General features: G+C 41.5%; 4 protein-coding genes across 5 annotated transcripts in view; 1 reads left to right on the top strand and 3 right to left on the bottom strand.

Annotated features, from left to right (window-relative positions):
- Nucleotides 1-554: 554 nt before the first annotated feature.
- On the bottom strand, nucleotides 555-2,576 carry LOC111219590 (leucine-rich repeat-containing protein 17-like). Its single transcript, XM_022742308.1, has 2 exons — nucleotides 2,271-2,576; nucleotides 555-1,316 (listed from the first exon to the last, which is right to left on the bottom strand). The coding sequence occupies exons 1-2, from the start codon at nucleotides 2,574-2,576 to the stop codon at nucleotides 555-557; spliced, it is 1,068 nt and encodes a 355-aa protein (XP_022598029.1).
- Nucleotides 2,577-4,099: 1,523 nt separating this feature from the next.
- Nucleotides 4,100-10,981, bottom strand: lsm12 (LSM12 homolog). The gene is made up of 5 exons (XM_022743325.1): nucleotides 10,834-10,981; nucleotides 8,634-8,767; nucleotides 7,446-7,555; nucleotides 5,788-5,914; nucleotides 4,100-4,707 (listed from the first exon to the last, which is right to left on the bottom strand). The coding sequence occupies exons 1-5, from the start codon at nucleotides 10,958-10,960 to the stop codon at nucleotides 4,615-4,617; spliced, it is 591 nt and encodes a 196-aa protein (XP_022599046.1). The 5' UTR covers nucleotides 10,961-10,981; the 3' UTR covers nucleotides 4,100-4,614.
- Nucleotides 10,982-11,273: 292 nt separating this feature from the next.
- Nucleotides 11,274-14,510, top strand: g6pc3 (glucose-6-phosphatase catalytic subunit 3). The gene is made up of 6 exons (XM_022743324.1): nucleotides 11,274-11,590; nucleotides 12,699-12,805; nucleotides 12,906-12,996; nucleotides 13,095-13,213; nucleotides 13,383-13,524; nucleotides 13,613-14,510. Exons 1-6 carry the CDS (start codon nucleotides 11,373-11,375, stop codon nucleotides 13,953-13,955), a joined length of 1,020 nt encoding a protein of 339 aa, XP_022599045.1. The 5' UTR covers nucleotides 11,274-11,372; the 3' UTR covers nucleotides 13,956-14,510.
- Nucleotides 14,511-14,930: 420 nt separating this feature from the next.
- LOC111220287 (protein TANC2-like) overlaps nucleotides 14,931-20,859 on the bottom strand; it is a 44,355-nt gene continuing 38,426 nt past the window's right edge. For both annotated transcript variants that reach the window (XM_022743322.1, XM_022743323.1), the window contains one exon: nucleotides 14,931-20,825. In XM_022743322.1, coding sequence (XP_022599043.1) covers nucleotides 18,755-20,825 — 2,071 coding nt within the window. In that variant the 3' untranslated portion in view covers nucleotides 14,931-18,754. The remainder of the gene's footprint in view (nucleotides 20,826-20,859) is intronic.

Raw genomic sequence — 20,859 nt, 5'->3', positions numbered from 1 at the left:
GATGTAGAGAAAGAATTTCAAAAATGTTTGGAGGAATTAATCCACCAATCATTTATACAGACAAATGTCATCTTTCTAAGCGGGAACTCATCCCCGAGAGTCACTTCTGTTTTGCTGTAACATGCAACATGCATATAAAAAGACATGAAAATTCAGAGTCTGACTTTAAGTTTACACAGCCTGTTTTGTAGTGAAGCTGTTTCCACATATTCAGAATAAATGTTTGGGGGCAAGAGAGGAGGATGATCATCATGCTATTGCTTAAAATATACATGTAAATTCAATATAATCTGGATATATTGTTACAAAACTAAATAAGTAGACAATTGTCAATGTTCTTAAAGGGGTATTCTCCACTTTTTCCCTCCTTTTTGATACAAAATGTAGCAGGACATGGAAGAAAGTAAATACAAAAAAAGCTTTAAAAGAGATCCAAATATAGAATGAAACATGATGTGGTGTAGTTGACTACAGGCTATTACATAACAACATCAAATACCAGGCCACACCTCAGTCCCAGAACACCTAGCCATGAATAAAACATATAATTTTTCTTATCTGTCTGACTCTGCATCACTTGCAGTTTGTTTGTTCTTTTGGTTGTGCTCTGCTTTGACCAGGGCACCAATCACAGCGAGCATCACAGTGATGGTTATGACGAGCACTGACGCCGTCTCGGCCACGCACAGCTGGCTGTCCAGTGAGGCCAGGGAGTTCCCGGCTTGCTGAGCAGGAGCGTGGCAGACGATGCCTTTGTAGTCCTCCACATGCAGGTGTCGAACATGCTGGATCTTGCTGAAGACGCGCTGCAGCTCGCAGTCACAGGTCCAGGGGTTAAGGGACAACTGAAGTTCGGTGCTGGTGGTCTGGAGCTGCAGGAAAGTCTTGAACCTGATGCGATCCAGCTGGTTTCCCTGAAGACCCAGCAGAGTGAGTCCGGACAAAGGAGCCAGAGCTTCGGTCTCGATCAGTGAGATGTTGTTGTGGCTGAGCAGCAGCACCTCCAGGCTTTGCTGCCTGTTCAACAGGCCGTCTGTAAGCACATTCAGTCTGTTTGCTTCCAGGCTGAGGAGGCTCAGTCGAGACAAGCTGCTGAAAGCCCGGACATCTATCGCTCGGATGCGGTTGTAACTCAGGTCCAGCTTCCTCAGGTTTTCTAACTCTCCCAGTGAAGCGTGGCCCAGGTGCTCCAGCAGGTTGTGGTCAAGCCGGAGCTCCAGGAGGGAAGACAGACTCTGAGAGAAGTCCTGAGGGATCCAACGCAGCTGGTTAAAACTCAAGTCCAGCCTCTCCAGGAACTGCAGTGATGACAGAGACTGAACGCAGAAAAACAGTCAAATGAAGCACCGGTCAGACCAGCACATTTACAGTAGTGTGTTGAAAACAGTGATGGGATGTAAACAAGTACATTTACTAAAGAACAGTACTTATGGACAGTTTAGAGGTATTACTATTAAATGCTACTTTATCATTCACTACATTTCAGAGGCAAATATTGTACTTTTTACTCTGCTACATTTATTTCACAGAAGAGCAGAAACAATTAAATGATTAGTCAGTTGACAAAAAAAAGGAAAAAAAAGTAGTTTAGTCATTTATGAAACAAAAATTCCAAACAGTTTGCTCATTCTAGATTCTCAGTTGTGATGGTTTACTGCTTTCACTGTGTTACATCATTTTAATTTGAAAATCTTGGGTTTTGGATTGTTGATTGTTGACAAAATAGGAACTATACAGATGTAACTTTGGGCTCTGAGAACATATACAGACATTATTTAAAATGATTTTCTGACATTCTATAGACTAAACACTAAATTTATTTATGGAAAAGATGATCAATATTAATCAATATTGAAAATAGTCATTATTTCACTGCTTTAGTTAGTGGTTACTTTGTATTAACTAAATTACAACTTAAATATAAAATATTGTGGATTTTTATAGATTAAACCACCAGCATACAAACTATTATATATAAGTATAAATCAGTTCCACCTTCACAAACTGCAACATTAAATGCTGCTTAAACATGAATGCACCAGTAATAATAATTGAATAATAATAAAAAAGCATAATGCATAGCTTTGTTTTTAATATTTAGCTCACAATACTTCTGTACTTTCAATGATAATGTATTCTGTGATTGATGCAAATACAAATAGAGTTAAACTAAAGTAAAAGATCTGAATACTTTTACACTGCTGGTCTAAAACAAAAGTATAAACTGTAGAATAAGCGCAATAAAATAAAATGCACATATATTTCGGTACCTGTGGCTGCAGAGTGCGGATGCTGTTGTTGGACATCTGGAGGATCTTGAGTGACCACAGCCCCATGAAGGATTTGGTGTGTACCACTGTCAGCTTGTTCCCACTCAGGTCCAGCAGCCAGGTGCCATGGGGGACACCGACGGGGACCCGGACCAGCCCGCTAGACCTGCAGTCCACCAGGTCTGAGGATTCGTAGCACAGGCAGGGGTTGGGACACAGTTTGAAGCCCAGCGCCGCGTCCAGGAGAAGCAGCAGCAGCAGCAGCAGAGGCAGCGCACCGAGCTCTGTGCAGCGACCGGCGAACATCTTTTTGATTACTTCACAGTCTGCTCACTCCTGCTAAAAGGCATAGTTACCCTCTTTATGCGTCTCCCCCAAAGCAAATACATGCGCATGAACCAGGGGCACCAGTTTGAATGGAGCGATAGTGATGTCATTCCAGTAAATTGTCTGTGAGCAGACATTGAGAATTCCTGATTAGAGAGGGATTATGGGCTTTAACGGATAATCACAAAACATTACCCTATCTGGGGAACAAACCTGGTCTGGTTTGGATCCTTTCCTAAACTAAGGATTTACATCTGATCTTTTATAACATGAACATTTTTTTTTTTTTTTTGCTTTAAAGTAGTTTCTATATCCTGGTATTTCAGCATCACATTACATCAGATTTTTTTCATAACTAGATCTCATTGCTGAGGGAACCAGGTTGTTACCAATTATGGTAAAGATGACACTGGTCTTAATTAGTAGTTACATGATGCAAAAGCCTGTTCAATGTACTATGAGCTGAAAATTTAATCAGAGCATCTTGAGGTCAACATGAATTCAATAGTGTAGGCTTCACCACTCAACACTGTGAAAACCACAGGATGTGTTCCCAAACTGTTATCTGTGCAGCAATGTAGGTCACTGGGTTAAAATAATCACTGCTTTTATATAATTCTAATAATCAATCAATAGATTAAGTCATTTTCAAAGCAAAACTCTCCAACAACAGCCTCTTAAATGTGATTATATGCATGTTTTCTTTTGTCTCTATGAAAATAACCTAAATATTTTGGGGTTTTGAACTGTTACTTGGACAAAACAAGACATTTGAGTATGTCAACTTGTGCTTTGGGAAATTGGGATCAGCATTTACACTATTTTCTTAGATTTTATAGACCAAATATTTCAGATTAGTCAAGAATAAAGTCTGTTAAGTCTGCAGATAACCACATTAATTATCAGTGAACAATCATCTAGCATCAAAACACACAAGCCTACCTGAGATTTAGCTGCAATTCCACCCAGAAAGCACAGAAATCACAGCTTTTCTAGATGTATTTTCCACACAAGTCCAGCTCCATTAGCAGTATTCATTAAACTTTATAAACTAAATGTTTTAATAAGAGGAATTTAAAATCATTTACTGTCAAGTGCCCTTTGTCGCCCAGAGGACAGCAGTAAATGTATCGAGCAGCTTTGCAGAAACCAGAGGCTTAAGACATTTGAATAATTAACTGAAACAGCGATGGCGTCAGTTCTCTGTAATTACATGGCTGCATTGCAATAAGGCCACCGTACAATCCCTGACAAGAAACCTGAGCGTCGCCCATAAAAACCTGATCTGTTCAAAAACGTGGACACGATCCGTCACCCTAAGTTCAGGACGATGGTGATCGTCACGTTTTGAAGCAAACCTCAATGACCCAATCCCAGTCAAACATGTCCATGTTAATATCATCTCAGGGTTGGAACCAATAATGTGTTTGCGTGACCTGTTGGATTAAAACCCATTCTCCGTGAGCCCCTTCAAAAAGTTGTTGAAAATTACAGTATTACAGTCAGAATTTTTGTTACTTTTATTTTAGAAAATGTCCTTTAAAGTGTGGCGTTTCAAGTCACATTTTGTTTAAAATACAGAAAATACAGACAGTAGAACATGGATACAGCAAAAAAAGGAAACAATGACAGAAAATAAAGCTAACAAGCCTTTCTGACTGCTCTAGTTTTCTCTTTTTGAAATGGAACTGAAGGCAAAGGAAGAAGGGCGGAAAAAAGAAAAAGGCTTTGGGGACAGGAGGGGAGGAGTGGGGGCAGAATGAGACAAGTTAGTTAAGGAAACTATGGTTGCTTTATGGTTCATGTTTAAATTATTCTTTATAAAGTCTAATTTAAGATTTAATCTTTCCTCTTTCTTTTTTGTCTTTTTCATTTAATGGTATTTTGATCTTCTGGATCCAGGGCCCTCAGCGCTCCTCCTTGTGGTCTCAGACTGAGGACAAGGAATGCCGACTTAGTCTGGCAGTGGGAACAAAACCACTCGCGTCGCCTTCCCTGGCTGACCCACACTGCCAACTCAAGAAGATAAAGTGGAGTCCTTCTGTGTTTGCTGTGCTTGTGAACGTTGCATGGACTTCTGACTTTCCACGTCTCTAAAATGTTTCTCAACCTGTAGGAGTAAAAACGATAACATTTATGGACAGTTTCAACATCGGTTCTGACAAAAATCTAAACAAGAATCACATGAGCTCCCTATTATACCACCTGGATGTGCTCACTGAACCTCGATGATTCAGATCAGCAGTCAAGGAGCCAATTTGAAGCTCATGTTGTCTTTATACACAGAGCAATACAGGAGGTTAGAAAGTTTTATAAATTGTCTCAAATCAATCACAATAATATATATATATATATATATATATATACACACACATAATACTAAACTGTTATTCTGATTATGTTTATTTGGGTTACTTCACGTAAAAATCAGTAAATTCAAACAGCTGCAACGATTAAGAGTTAGAAAATTAATCGTCAACAATTTTGCTAAAATAATTGTGGGAATTTGATGCTTATATTTGTCATAGATGATAATAAACGTGCCTCTCTAAGAGCTTTCTCCCTGCCTTCCAGCGTGACAGTACATGGTAGACAACATCTTGCACAAACTAGTTGCTTTATTAATTAATTTAATTAATAACTGTATTTCCTTTATTTTGGTTTTCCATCCACACAACACCAATCATTTCTTCACCTGAAAAAAACAAAACTGTTCACCAGAGAGGGCGAATTCAAAAAGCCTGTCTCACACTGAGCCGTTAACGACCCTGTACACTCGCACAGGTGTTTCCCTTTAACTTGACTGATTAGACCTCGTCAGGTGAAGCTGGGTGGAGCTATGCTGGGAATTGTGTGATAACATCACGAAAACGCTTTGTACTAACAGTGTGTATTGTTATGCACCAGCAAGGGCGGAGTAACTCAGTTAAATGGAGTTAGGGTGGCGGGTGGCGGCCGTGAATCTCCATCAGCTGATGGTCAAACAGCAGCAGATGATGTGGTACACTTTTAATTTAACTTCTCTGCTTTTAAGCGTGGGCAGGGAGGCTGTGATACCTTTTCTATTTCTATATTTAGCCACTTGATGCAGTGGCCAAATGCACTTGTAGATACACTTAATAAAATCATCTGCGGACTACTTCATCTGTGATGCAGTTAGTGAAATATAGTAGATACGAAATATACTTACTATTTTGCGTACATGACTTAAAGCGCTTCCCTCTTTGCCTTTGCAGTTCTCAACCTGGTAAGGCGGTGAGATTACGACGTCGTCCATCACAATAATGTTCTTCTCCTGCCATTTACAGTCTTTGATGCTGCAAAGAGAAGTTAAAATCATGTCGTGTAAATGACAAGATGTTTATTTGTGAAGCACATCAATGTAACATGGCTGGAAGGGTTTGACACTGGCTCTTCATCATGCTTGTCTTTACATTTGTGTCTCCATTTCTCAGCTAAATAATTTCCACCACTAGGTTGTGATGGGTGGATGTTCCAAACACAGTGTCCACTCACTATTTCTATGTGAAATGTGTTGGATAGATGAATATGGTCAAACTGCTTAGTTAAGCATTCACGATATTTGTCACGTGGGGTGTGACTGTGTTTGTCATGTGAGGTAACTGTGTAAAAGTGAAACTAGGTCAAACAATAGATAGGTTTCATATTCTATATTAAACATGGTCATTGGGAAAAGGGAACAACAAACAAATTCAATTCAAATTAATTTGAAATTGCTGATTCCAAAATTCTGCCATTTTTTGTCTTGATGTGTTTAATCTTCAACAAAATTTAGAACCTTTGGAAACAAACAGGATTTCACACGAGCCTGCAGGTAGCACAAAAAAACTTGTGATGGCAATTCCCCTACAAGAAATAAGTTGCACCTGTCACACAAAGTAGGAAAACACCCACTCAGGTGTCCAATGGCGGTCTGATACCGGGCTAAAATAGAGTCTGATATGCGAGACTAAAATAAAATACGTCACATAAAGTGACATGAATTTAATTTTAACTTTTTCAAACAGCGACACAGGACATGCAGGAACATAATGAATCATGTTCTGTTTGTCTAAAACATAACCGTTAAAAAGCAAGACAAAAGTTTTCTCTTCTCTACCGTGTATTACTTTCCTTATACATCGGTTAAAACTGGTCTAGAACCAGTTCTTTGCAATGAAAACCTGACAACTGGTTGAGTAACTTTAGGGAGCAGCAGTATTAATACTGTTTGTTAAACTGTGTCCTCAATAAGGTTTTCTAGATGGATTAATGCAGCTCGAAACAAGGCAAGTTAACAGTCTTGTTTCCACAGGAACCACTGGTGCTTTCTCATTACATCCAGCACACAATGAACCCTAAAACCAAAAGTATTTTAATGCAATAAAATATTATGTCCGGGAGAAGGAGCCATGTCTGGACTGTGATTTTGTCTCTGGGAGTGTTGGGATGGGAGGGAAGGTTTGGGACTTAAATAAGCACAATTTGTCACCATCACGTTTGTGGCGAAAGGAATGGGGGGGGGGGATGCATTGTTATTCCCCAACTGGAAAATATTTTCTCAGCTACTTTCACTTTTTAAAAATCAGTAATGAGTTTCTGCTGAGCTGTTTGTTTTGTTTTAAGAGATTTCTCCACAAGTGTTCCATTGAATTTTGTTTCCGTTTTAGTCTGACGTGACACTGGTGCAGTAGCTGAGGTGTAGGACATCCTCAGTGCATATAATTGTTTGACATTACATATTGATGCTTTTGACCCTCACTGTAGAAGACTTTGCTTTGGCTTAGCAACTTCCTGCTTGACCCTACTGACATGATCAGTGACTGAACAACAACATGAAGTTCTTACGTTTTGTGAATAGTCTGGAATAGCTGTTGGCCCTCCAGAGAAACCCCAGCACTGATTGCATAGGCTTGGGACAGCTTGTCCTCCTTTTCTGTCCGTGCTCGATTGGCAAGCTGTGGAGCGATGAACAGAACAAAAGGCAATCTTAACATCAAACATCTCTGAAACCAGGAACTGGAAACTTTCAACTAGGAACAGATTCTTATTTTTTTTAATTGCAAGAACAACAAGTCAGGGCAGTTTGAATCCTCTATTGTGTTGTGGTTAAGGACCCTTGGAATTATTGCTCATAATCTTTGGCTTCATAGGCAACACTCTAAAAATGGACATGATTAACTGATCAATATCAAATCAAAAAGCCCAGGGCGAACTTTGACTCAAAGGGCTTAATTTACACCTACCCATAATATCTTCTACATTACCAATGTAAACGATGCATATATAAAAGATTGAGATTTTTGGTTGTTCAGGGGAAGGATCCTTGGAATTCCATACTTCCAAAATACAATGAGCTTCATCTTGCCCTAATTTGAAGGGTGTATAGTAACCATCAAATCCTTTCCCAGCTTCATTATACCAGAAGCCAATGGCGTTACCCACATTTTTTTGGGGGGCCTTCAGGTGACCCTCATTAAGGAAATACAACATGAGATCTTTGTACTTACCAAATATTTGCATTCACATATTCCTCCGACACTAGCAAATACAGTGCTTCAACTGGGCCCAATGAAAAGGCGTGGCAAGATGTAAATCTAACCTATAGACTTCTGAGTTGACCATCATGCGTTGAGGTCACAAGCCCCAACACTGCTGGCTGTTTGAGAAAAACTGCCTGTTTTTTTTAATTTTTAAAGTTAACAATCATCACCTGAATGCATCATCAGTTTTGTCCTGTGAGGATAGACCGCCTCATTTTGAGGAAAGACTCTGGCTCGACCCCGACCTCTACTCCTTTGAAGGAGCAGTCTTTGTGGGCCACACATTTTGGAAATCCAGACCCTGAATTGAGTCATAGCTCAGACTAAATGATGAGTGTCCAGTTACATGTGTTTAAATTCAACCTCACATTCAGTTGTAGTATCACTCATTGATTTATTTAGGACTTAAATTTAACATTCCCATCACTAATTATCATTAATTGAGGCACAAACCAACACATGTAAAGAACAGAAACAAAGTTGATGGACTCACCTTGCTAACATTCAGTGATGCTAGTGGGGGTGGAGTCTCAGTGCGGTCATTTATTATGTCCACATCAGAAACATAGGCTAAGTTGATCAGGATGACGTCGTTGAGGTTTGGCTTACCGCTGGAGGAAGCACATTCTTTGAAAGAAAAGTCAAGGCACACAACTTCATGACAACGCATCACAAGACAAAGTGACTATTGAAAGCTGACCCCTGACGAACCTGAACACCACTAGTTAGCCTGCACAGAGAGGCCTATGATGCAGAGAACTGTGGCTGACTGACAGTGAAAGGTAGTGCCAGTTACAGCATGCGACTATGAAGGGCAGTGCTGCCACCTCTAGTAAGCATGGATGAATGAATGAACACTTGTTAGAAGTGTTAAATTCTGTAAAGTTTATGCACATATGCACAGCACCAAAGCAAGTGTTCACTTTGTCTGTGATTCTGAATGAATTTCTTTGCTGGAAAGTCCACTAAATCAAATGGCTTTTGGGTAAATTACCCAATGGCAGCCTTCCAAACTTTGCATTCTTCTCAATAAATCCTGGCTTATTTTATGAAGTGCCTAATTAATAAATTAAATTGATCTAAGAGTTCTTGATCTTTAATTGCCCTGGTTTCCTGTTGGATGAAGCCTTTCTTCATTTTCCCATGATAAAAATTCTGAATGAAAAAAAACAAAACAAACAAACAGCTAAATTCTTAACATATAATACAGAAACATATACAAAAACATACAGGAAAATGTTGCTCATCTTATCTCAAAATCATTTTTTTTCTGAAATACTGACAGCCCAGGGCCTCAGGCATTCACCTCACCTGCCCTGTCAGGAACACACACACATGGCGCATCACATTTGTTATTGAGATTTCTGTTGCACAACAGGCTTTCCACATATCTTAAACTAATTTGTGACATATTGATGGAATCAATTCTCCCAACTATTCTTTATTTTTTGATTTAAAAAAAAAAAAAAAAAAAGATACATGGATTTGATCTGCTATGACAATGATGGCATGCCCTTAAAGTTTGACCTAAGTGGTAAAAATCCTCAATGTCATGTGTAGTTTAACGTACAAAATGGTCTTATGTTTGTTTCATTTTCATCAAAATATCATTAACTACATCAGAGAAGGCATCGTATAATAGTGCGTGCTTTTATATTGCATTGGCTTGGTTTATTTAAAACTAAATTTGCCAGTGAAGTTCCTTACATGCCTTCCAAGATTAACTTAACTGTCAAAAGGCTGAACCAAACACCCAGGCCTGTGATGAAAACTGTCAACCCCCCACACTGTATTAACTTCATTCATTCGGTCCCTCACCGCACATCGTGCCCACTTCATCTCAGGATTTAAAATCAGTGCAAGTCATGAGGTTATCCAGCGTGCCACCTTACCGATGTTCATAGTACACACACCCCATGAATGGGTGTAGACATGTTCACCAGCGAGCTAGCCTTAGTTATAATGAACTCATGATGCCTGTGCCACCCGAATCACGTCGAAATGAAACTGATATTTCACTCCACGGTCGCGCTAAAATTACAATATCGCAAGAATGGGATGAGACGTGGGGGAAAGCTCAGTTGATAATCTTGTGAATGCTAATGCCGTTAAATGAGCTAGCAGCGGCGGTGTGTGGCTGACCGAAACTTAGCACGTTAGCCGCGCTAACGGCAGCTCGATTGTAGCGTGGAAGGTTCACGGTGTCCATTCATCCCTAGCTTTTGGAAATAGCCGTTAGCATCTCCAAGTGTTGGCATCACTAACTGTGAGAGGGAAATCTGAGTTCACGAACCACAACGAGAAGCGATGAATGTCAGTTAGCTTGCTAACTAGCAACGGTTTGTGCCTGTGAGAGCACACAGCCATGATGCCTTACAGGATCCGTTGCCAGATAGTGATCCATGTTGAGGTCTGGCAATACAATGAGTGGATTCAAAACACATGCACTTCCTAGCGGATAACGTGAACCATAAAATGACCCGGCAACACCGGTTTGATCGTCAACAGATAATAAATGTATGGGCAGTTACCTCTCAAATTAAAATATTTTAAAACGGTTAAAGATGTGTAACTCAGCTACCACCAATTACGCCTGCGCGGATCACTATTTGACATATTTTCGGTTACCCTACAGGCCCTTGCAGCCAGGCAGGCCAGCTAGCCATCCGCAGCTCGAAACAAACAAAGGATACTCAGAGTTAACATCTTGGACTGGTAGTCAAACGCGACCACTTCTCCTTGCAGACGTTGGCCCAAGCAGGTGAGGCAAGAGACATGGCTCCCGACGCTGAAATACTCCCCCGGTCCAGGAGCCGCCATCTTCTCCGCCAGGAAACCGGAGCGCCTGCCTTACGTAAAACTACGTGATTTCGTATAGTGACGCAACATGGGCGTGTCGAAATACGTCGCGTTGTGGTCATTTACTCAAATATTTGACTTACATTTACAATTTAATCTATTTTTACCTCACATTGTATCATTAAATATTCTACCTAATGCTTTAATTGTCGATTAACGGTGATGTTATTTCATTAATCGAAGTGGGAAGTTGTGGCTTTGTCTCTGCTTCAAACCTATAGACCCGCTCTCCAGTCAGGGTGCTCTCCCTACCGGGGATGTGGCGGTACTGCATGCTTCGCTGCAGCACTCCTCCAAACACAAAACAATCAGGATTGCAGGATTTGATTTTATGCTACACATATAAGTACGTGTATTTGGAGGGGACGAAGGAATGGAGGCGATTTATACCCAAGGCATTTGGATGGCTGAAACTCTCCAACAGAGGACGAGGAGTCAGGAAAAATTCTGGCTAGTTGTCACTCATATTGGAGATCCTAAAGCAGCTTTTCTGCTGCTCTTTCCTTTCACCTATTTCATCAGCAAACGAGCTGGAGTTGCGGTGCTTTGGGTAGCAGCTATATCAGAGTGGTTAAACTTGGTGTTTAAATGGTAAGGCAGCCAAAATGTTTTAAACGTGGCATTAATGTGTAGCTTTTACTTCCCCAAACACTTTACTTCCTATAGCTTATTAGCATGATGCTAGCTAACGTTAAGCTTGAGTCATTGTCACTTAGCTGTTATATCATGTATATATATTCTTTTTTCAATTATTATTGTCAACAATTAAGTTAAACACAATTGTACAATTTATTTTGTTGACGTCGCAGCTTCCTGGACAATAAACGCAGTCCAACCCTATGTACTGTCCGATTAGAAACAGACATCCCCGGAACCATCATGTTTGTAGTGGCATTTTCACATGCATTTCCTCATGGAAAAGGAAAGGAAAGAAAAGGGAAGAGAGTGTTCAGAAAGACAAATGAATAGCTGCCATTACTATTAGCATACAATGGATTGAGTGTGCATTTAACTAGTCTAGAGCAGTTAAAGCATTAAGAAAAATATTAATGATATGGTATTCATAGAGCATGTTTAAGAAAAATCAAATGTCAACCAAAGAGGAATTTAAAATACAGTTAAGTGAAAATATATGGATAAATAAGAGTTACTGACAAAAATAAAGAAATGATATAGTCTTAACTGGAGGAATTCAAAAGCATTTGTGGAAAGTTCTGTCAAAAGATGGGATTTAATGTTCCACATTGAAACATCATGGAATAATGAAATCTTAGGATATAGGATAAATACAATATAGTGATGGGGTTATTATTGAATACAAAAGTCTATAAGAGTCAGAATTTATAGAGTTACTGTAGGTTTCAGAAAGAAGAGATATTTTGTCTTTTCTTAATGCAAGAATATATATGAATAAGTCAGATAAATGTGAAACTTGTAACTAATAAATATAGTATAATAATAATATAATATATAATAAAAAATAAATAAAAAATGTTGATTGTGTGCTGATAGGATGTAAAAAGCTCAATGTAACAGAGTTAAGGCTCCGGTTGTAGAAATATTTTTTTTGAGATATGGGCCAATAATAAACATTCAGAGTAAAATCAATACATTAAGTCATGATACACACTTTGGTACAGTAGGTGGCAGTCGTGTAAGTTCTTGTAAGTTATGTGTTGTAAATGTATTTTCTTCCCAGGATGCTGTTCGGAGAAAGACCATTCTGGTGGATAGGTGAATCACGTCTATTTGTCAACAAGCAGCCCAAAGTTCATCAGTTTTCCTCCACCTGTGAAACCGGACCAGGTGAGAAGTCCTCAAAGAAAAACACAATATGTATCAATCATAGATAGTACACTTACTTAACTGTACAGCCAGAGGTATAAAGCTGGTGTCCGTCTCTCAGGCAGTCCGTCAGGACATGCGATGGTGACAGCAGCAGTGTGGTGGGTTGTGGTGTCCTCACTGGGATCATTTCTGTATTCCCGTACTCACAGGTATGCCCCTTTGAAATAAACATATGCTATTTTGGCTTTGAAAGGGAAGGTAAATATCAGAACTATTGTTTGATGAATCTCTTTCTCCTTGCCTCCAGTGTGGTGTTGTCAGCTGCTCCCTACCTGTTCTATGTGTTGATGCTGGTGGCAGTTGGAATCTCCAGGATCTTCATCCTGGCTCACTTCCCTCACCAGGTTGTTGCTGGCTCCATTACAGGTCTGTAATTCCCGCTGTAGCTTAATATACTCTAAGATGGTATTTTCTGCATACATGCTATGGAAAAATCTTGTGACACGTGAAAAAAAATGTATATTGACTCATGCCTCAAGAACATTCAGTATAATCTTTCATTGCAAATTTGATCCGATTGAATTGCTCTGGTCAGGTTTCATTCTGGGGATTGTCCTGAGCCGCAGAGTACCAGAAGGTCGCCCCCTGCTGTTCTTCTTCAACTTCAGCATTGGTCTGCTGCTCAGTGCTCTGATGCTGCATGCTGGATTACAGCAGCTGGGAATCGACCTCTCCTGGTGAGTCTCTCTACTATATTCATGTATATTAGTGACAAACATCTCTGTCAGATGAAGCTGCCATGACTGGACATATTCTATTCCACAGGTCTATTACTTTGGCTAAGAAATGGTGCAGCCGTTCTGAGTGGATTCGTTTGGATACAGCCCCCTTCTCCTCTCTGACTCGAGATTGTGGGGCCCTTCTTGGTTTGGGGCTGGCCCAGTACTGGAAGCCTGGAGGTTTTTCTCTGCCATGGGCTCCAAGGGCGTTATCTCTGGCTATTTCATCCATGGGACTATACCACGTGAATCGCCTGCCACTCCCGATTCAGCCACAAGGCCTCTTCTACGGCCTCTTCTTTGTCAAATTTGTCATAGTGCCTCAGATTGTCATGGTGCTTGTACCTGGACTGGTTCACCTTTTCACACGAAAAAAGAAGAAGGACTAGACACGGTTTTCTCTCCATGCTACAGGTGTATTTCACACCTCTGAGGACTATAGCTATCTTCTGACAGAATAGTTCCTGTAAACACTTTAAACGTCTATGTAATGTATTCCATTGGTACGGTTGCAGGTAAAGTCTATAGTTAGTCACTCCATATTGCTTTTTTCTCTTAATGTTCAATCAGCAATTGTCTTTTTTTCAGTCAATGACTTAATGTTTTGAGAGTACACAGGCCTTAAATCAGGGGAATGTATCTTATTTTTAATTTCTGCTCATTTGCAGTACGTGTATGTACTGTAATAGTAATAAGTGTTGTAAGTGTTACAGTTGTTTGCAAGAAAAGTGCAGATTTGATGTAGTGTGCATCAAAAATATGACATGACTTGAATTTTTTTGGGGCAAAAATTAGCTGTAGGTCATTTTTACTCACTTTATTTATAAAGTTTTGGTCCCCAGACTTTCATCCCGTTATAGATTAGGTATATCAAATTAAGAAAAAAAAAGTATCGTAATGTAGGTCTGAGGACCAAAACAAAAATAAAATGTGTGAATAGTTGACCCCGGAACTCTTCGTTTTTGTCATAATCACAAGTTTTGATCCTACAAACCTGTCAGTAAGACCTTCTGAGGGCTAAAACCCTTATAGAAATTGTTTCCCAGGAAAGGCTAAAATGTCACCACTTCACATTCTGTGTGTAATTCAGAAGTTTGAAAACTCTGATGTTCATGCTAGGGTCTACGTTCGGGTCAACAGATGTATGATTTTACAGTTACATGGACATTTGACAATAATAATGCAATACCATGCAACAAACCATTAACTGAAACATCTAAACTGCTATAATCAATACTTTTTTGCATTAACAATGGATCAAATCACCACGTGAATGTGTGAGGGGTTGTCAGTTGTGACGAACCCACTGGGAATCATCAGCTGACTCTGCAGTTTCCCCCAGCTCTATGGAACATTTTAGCATCTTTTTTTTTTTTTTTCTTTTTCTTTACAGCCCACAACTTTACCGTTTTGGTTCAGTCTCACCACAATCAACGTCATCGTTTTCAGACGCTGCTGCTGATGGTTTAAAAGCTCCAGGAGCTCACTGTGCATTTTCTGCTCAGAAGGAAACAGCAGACAGAGAAAGTTAGCGACTATAGCCGATGAACATAGTGTAGCATTTAGCAGCTAAAAAGTCAGATATTTCCCTCATTAGTTGGGTAACCAGAAACACGACCGACAGTGAATGCTAATATCGGCCTGTGTCTGCTAGATGTGTAAATAGGCAACTGTTTACTAACAAGCTCACCATATAAAACTTCATAAGGAGATGTCAGTGTTGTGTTCACAGTTTTTTTAGTTGCTGCCAAGTGTACTAAAAAAAACAAACAATGTAAGCTTTATAAATACTTTCTATTTTTGCAAGATCATTGTATTGAATTGCATTATATTGTATAGAAGTTTATTATTGTGTCGACACACTGGTGTTAAATGTGGTTATGTGGCCCAAAATCATCCAAAATAAATAAATTACATATTTATGTTAAATGCACATAATGAGTAAAATAAATAACTGACATGCAGGGCGTGTTTCAGTTGGTAACCATTTATAAATATGTTCTTTTTCCCCCCCGATACATTATGTTTGACTGTACAGATTACAATCAGTTATCATGAGATAAAAACACATTCTTTTTATTGTTTTTAATTAAACTTTTTATCACAGCGATCTGAAAGCTCACATTTACAGACAAGAGAACTCTGCTCAGCAAGCAAATACATTAAAATAAAATAAAAGAACCTTTTCCCTTTTGTCTGGCGAGGTTTAAGGAAAATGATAAGGATAGTTCAGGGATAGCAGTCTCCTTATCTTGATCCGAACACTGTATCACACACCAGAGTCAGGACACTGCTATACATGTTTCTGCTTGAGCTCATGGAAAGAATAGAACATGCATCAGACTATTTACAGCAAACTAATATACACAGACAGCTTGAAACCATACACCCTCAGATATCCTCAACTTAGAAGTCTTGTTTAAATTAAGTATAGTACAGTTTATACCTTCATCTCTGTAAAGATAAGTACGGCAACTCTCAGGTAGCAGGTGAAACTGAGGATGAGCAGGAGGCAGTCAGGAGGAGCTGCTGTCTCTCTTTAGATATTTTATCTTTATTTAGAACCAAAATAAAACGTTACAGACAAATGGTCTGTAACTTTTCGCACATATACAAATAACTTGAATACTCTCATTATTCCACTTTCTCAGTCAAACTCCAAATATGGAGTTTCTGGGTACTGAAATGTCTTTTTTTTTTTTTTCTTTTTTTTTCTTTAAATGCATCTATCTGTTGCAGTAGATTCAACTTCTTTTCATAACATGTGCAGGACCAGCGGATTAGACTGGCTGATTTGGAGTTCGAGGATGTTTTGATGGCTATTTATTATGAATACTTAAATATGGTCGACCTCTTGAAACAGACTTGCTTTACTAACGGACCCGAGCTGGACGGAGTGGAATATCTGAGCCAGTATATACAACTTGTGCTAGAAAGTCTATACATCTTCACCAGTTTAAAAACATTGTTTGCTCTTCATATTGTCATTCATCACTGCTTTGCAAATCATATAATAATAATAATAATAATAATAATAATAATAGTGTCTATGATAGTCTGTTATCACTGGCCAGAGGTCTGACCCATCACACACCCACTTTCTCCAAATTCAACAATCATAACAACACAGTAAGTAAAATACATAAAGTGCACCCTTAGTTAAGAACTTAACAGGCATTTTTAGTGCAGAGGTGGCGGAATAAAAATGCATTATGGGTAAAAAGAAACAGCACAAAAGAAATGCAGGAGAAAGGGAAAACGTCTGTAACAGTGGTCGTGTATGCATTTGCTTGCTTTTAGTCGCTGAGCACTATCCATGTTAACCCATCACTAGCATATGTGCTGAACCTTCTACTCTCTCTTACAGTGTCGTTACGTACTGAGGAGGGACAGAGGCGAACTTTGACACTCGTGATGAAAATCACCCACCACAGGATTTTTTTTTATTCATCATTTGACCAGAGTCATTCAGATAAAGATGATTGAACCATTCTGTGGCCAAAGATTCACACTAGAAACACAGTTACTGCGCTCAAGGCCTATAATTTTTTTTTTTTAATCTAATAAAGCAATCTGTCCTCAAAACAAGATGTATGAGTTATCCAAAAAAATCAAATGAGCTTGTAAAAAACCATAGCAACTCATGCTTTGCTTGTTTATATAAGCAGATGGTTAAACAAGTTTTCAAAGATGTTTAATGACAGGGAGGGGGATGAATATGTCAGTAAAAGTTAGAGGTTTGCAGCCTTGACAGCTGGTTTAACTTCACACTAAGGCATTTCATGAGGTCTGTGACACAGGAATGATACTTAACAGAGATACAGAAAATCATAATTTATGTATTTGAACCTCAGAAGGTTCAATGAGGCGACGTGACTCAAAAATGATTTTAATCAGTGGAAAATGATGCAGTTATAGATGCAGGGAGATGTTGGATTTTCATTTTGACACAATCATTTTAACACCAGTTTAAAGCCTTGGACCATTTAAAGGTGCACACCGGCACAGTCTGGGTAGGATTTGATTTTGTAAGTGTGTTTATTAACTCTGAAACCATTTGTTGCTCAATCGACTGATCATTTCAGTCATTTCAGTCATTTTTCAAGCAGAATAGCAAAAGCTCACCGACTAGTTTCTCCAGCTCGAGGAGTCACTGCTTTGACTGTTTTATATCATTGTAAACTGAATATCTGACTGTTGGTTGACATTTGGAGATGTCGCCTTGGGACTGGGCATATTTTTTTTATCAATACCTGACATTCCACTCCCCCCCCCCAAAAAAAAACAATCGAAAAAAAATAATCAGCAGATTAATGGATAACGAAAATAATCGTTAGTTGCAGCCCTATTTTACATTATTGAGGACGTCCTGCAGCAGAAAAAGCATTCTCTTGCATTACACCACAACAAAATCTTTTTTTTATTTTGACACAAAAGAGGTAATAATGTCATTCAAAGTTGGTCTGTGTCCCTCCTTCCTCACCCTGGTCGGTTCTCCACATCCATATGACTAGCAGTGGGACACAAAGGCAGGGTTAACAGAATACAATTCAAACGCAAACTATGTTTCCTTTTATTTCTATGTACAATATATAACTTAATTATAAATATTGTCATCTTTCTCTAAGTACTGAGTTGTTGAGCCATTTGTATTTTCTGAGCAATGTACAGTATTGAACATATAATATTGTATTACATAGAATAGAGCCTACTAGCAACCTTGGTTAAGAGCACACTTTGAAAGAACAGAAGATGGATACAGAGTCCACAAGTAGAGTCCGATGATTAGTACTTTCACTCTTACAGTCCCACCTGTTGTGTTCACTTGTGGGAACTTTGTGCCACACAATGTTTTGGAAGTGCACTGGTCTTTGATTCAGTGTGAGATCAGAACTTAGGACCCTCCTGTTATCCTACCTGTGCGCAGAATATGATAATGAAATAATCGCTTCACTGTTAGTTATGTTTTTCATATAAGATAATGTCTAATACCCTAAGTGTGTGTGTGTGTGTGTGCCGGCTGTGTGGTTTTCTCTCTGACTGGATCTGTCTCTCGTGAGTTCTTTAAGACAAGTTTGTCCATGTCACATGTACAAAGGTCAGCAGCATGTGCTGTTGAGCTAACTGTTTTTTCTCCTCTTACTCCCACTAACAAGCCCAGTCCCACCAACCAGTCACAGACAGGCCATCACACATTTGACTCCACAAACGGTCTCTTTGGTTTGATAGGGGAGGTGGGGCCTTGGGTGCGGGAGTCACGCGAGAGCTGGCGGTACATGTTGTCCTGGTAGGCCTGCGCCACAGGCAGAGTCCTCGCCACCTTCACATCCGGGTAGGTGGGCACCTGGCTGACCCTCTCCAGGATGTCCCCACTGCCACGGGAGCCGTTGGCCAGCTTGCCCAGTGAAGGGGGCTGGGTCTGGGAGTAGTAGTCCTCCTCCAACAGGTGTCCATTTTGGGCGTTGTTGGTCTTGTTGTAGTAGGCGATATTTCCCAGTGAGGCGGGGGGACTGTAGGTGGAGCCTTGCTGGACCAGCTGGCCGGGCGAGGTGGGGCTAATGGCAGAGTCCATGGACGTCATGGCCCTGGACCGCGAGGGCTGATGCAGGTACTGCTGAGTCCGCGCCGTCTTGTCTATGATGCCCATGAAGGGCGTGTTCCGAGAGCGGGTGGTCTCGCCCTGATACAGCCCCCCGCCGCCCTGCGAGGGAGAGATGGGGGACATGTCATCACAGGTGCGCTCGTATGTGGCCTGCAGGGGGATCTCCATCTGCTGGATGGAAGAGGAAGGCCTGAAACCCGGTGCTAAATTCGAGGTGGATCCAGTTGAGATGTTGTTGCTGGACGGGGAGAATCGAAGGCCTACGCTCTGAGAATGGATGAGAGGCCTGGGGGTGGGCACATGCTGCTTCATCTCAGTAGTATTGGCACTGACGGGGCGCCTCACCATATGGGGAATCTCAGGAGAGCCCAGCTGACAGGGCGGCATGGCGTTGGCGCGCTCCAGCACGTGTTCAGAGACTGGGTAGTAGGCGGCTGACTGGCTGCGGCTGATCTGGGGTGTCTGGCTGTAACGCATGCCCCCCGGGCCCCCGCTGCTGGCGCGGTAGGCAGAGGAGGGGCGCTGGGGTAGCTCATCCTTCAACAGGCCCGACTCCATAACCCCTCCTCGGCCGCCGTGCTGACAGAGGGCCCCAGAACTGAGGCTGGCCTGGACCTGGGGCATGGACCGTCCATCCAGGGAGGGCTGGTACACCAGCCGGCTCTCCACGTCCACTGAACCCCCTTGGTAGCGACCGCCGATGGAGTGGCCCATCTGGCCGCCGTAGCTGCTGTTGCCCATCACATTGCTGGGCTGGTTTGTGCGGACTATCTGGGCTATAGAAGGCTGAAGACGAAGGCCTTGGGCTTGGTGGTGCTGGGAGGACAACGAGGGCTGCGAGCTCAGCTGGAACGAACGCTGGCTGCTCATCTTAGAGAGGGGAGATTTGGGTCGGCCGGGGAGCTGCTCTGTCTGGTAGCGCACAGGCGACCCAGACTGGGACCTGTACAGACAAACACTTTCTACTGGCGGACTGGCTCTGTATTGAGCAGCTCGACGTAAAGGGGAAGGCGGTGGGCTCTGGTGATCCATTCCCTGACCCCCGGTGCCCATGGGAGGCGGGCTGAAGCGGTAGGACGGCTGATGCACTGGGGAGGTGTGAGGCGGGCTGTGTCGGTAGTGGGAGTTCTGATGTGTTGGGGATAGAGAGGGCGATGTGGGCTGGTACGTCCCGCGGGTCGGAGAGGACATGGAGGACGAGGTGGGGTGATACTCATAGGGCTGGCCCATGGGCGAACCCCCAGCTAAATAGATCTGATCTGGATGTGTGGGGGAGAGCGGTGGGCTCTGAATGATGGGAAGGCTGGAGGGATTTGTGAGAGACTCAGGTGGGGGCAGACCCATAGACATGGCCTCCAGCTCCTGCTCCAGGTAGTCCTCATCCTCAAACAGGTCCTGGACGGGCTCCATGTCCTCCAGGCGGGGCTCTGGGGGAGGAGGGAGAGGCATGGACAGGGACAGGGACTCCTCCTCTTCTGGGGGAGGCGTAGGAGGAGGGGAGGGAGGAGGCTCCAGTTCCAGGTCCTGCTGCTGGTGCTCCTCCTGGTCGAGCTGGCGACACTCCTCCTCCACCCTCTGGAGCAGCCGCTGGATCTCTCGGTTGTTGGGGCACTGCTTTATGGCTTCATTCAAGTCCTCTAAGGCTTCAGGAAATTGTCTGGAAATAGGAGAATGATAGTTACTGTCCTTCT

This window comes from Seriola dumerili, unplaced genomic scaffold (assembly GCF_002260705.1).
Source record: "Seriola dumerili isolate Sdu_G_001 unplaced genomic scaffold, Sdu_1.0 BDQW01000068.1, whole genome shotgun sequence".
In the NCBI taxonomy this organism is placed as follows: Eukaryota; Metazoa; Chordata; class Actinopteri; order Carangiformes; family Carangidae; genus Seriola; species Seriola dumerili.
Note: the sequence above shows the minus strand (reverse complement) of the source record. Positions and strands in the feature narration are given on the sequence as shown.

Coding starts and splice junctions, on each gene's coding strand:
- g6pc3 (XM_022743324.1), top strand. CDS start 11,373: ATGGAGGCGATTTATACCCAAGGCATTTGGATGGCTGAAACTCTCCAA. Junction 12,806..12,905: donor CACCTGTGAAACCGGACCAG/GTGAGAAGTCCT, acceptor TCCGTCTCTCAG/GCAGTCCGTCAGGACATGCG. Junction 13,214..13,382: donor TGTTGCTGGCTCCATTACAG/GTCTGTAATTCC, acceptor TGCTCTGGTCAG/GTTTCATTCTGGGGATTGTC.
- LOC111219590 (XM_022742308.1), bottom strand. CDS start 2,576: ATGTTCGCCGGTCGCTGCACAGAGCTCGGTGCGCTGCCTCTGCTGCTG. Junction 1,317..2,270: donor TCCGCACTCTGCAGCCACAG/GTACCGAAATAT, acceptor TTCTGCGTTCAG/TCTCTGTCATCACTGCAGTT.
- lsm12 (XM_022743325.1), bottom strand. CDS start 10,960: ATGGCGGCTCCTGGACCGGGGGAGTATTTCAGCGTCGGGAGCCATGTC. Junction 8,768..10,833: donor GTCCAAGATGTTAACTCTGA/GTATCCTTTGTT, acceptor TTTCTTTCAAAG/AATGTGCTTCCTCCAGCGGT. Junction 4,708..5,787: donor TAAGTCATGTACGCAAAATA/GTAAGTATATTT, acceptor TTACTCCTACAG/GTTGAGAAACATTTTAGAGA.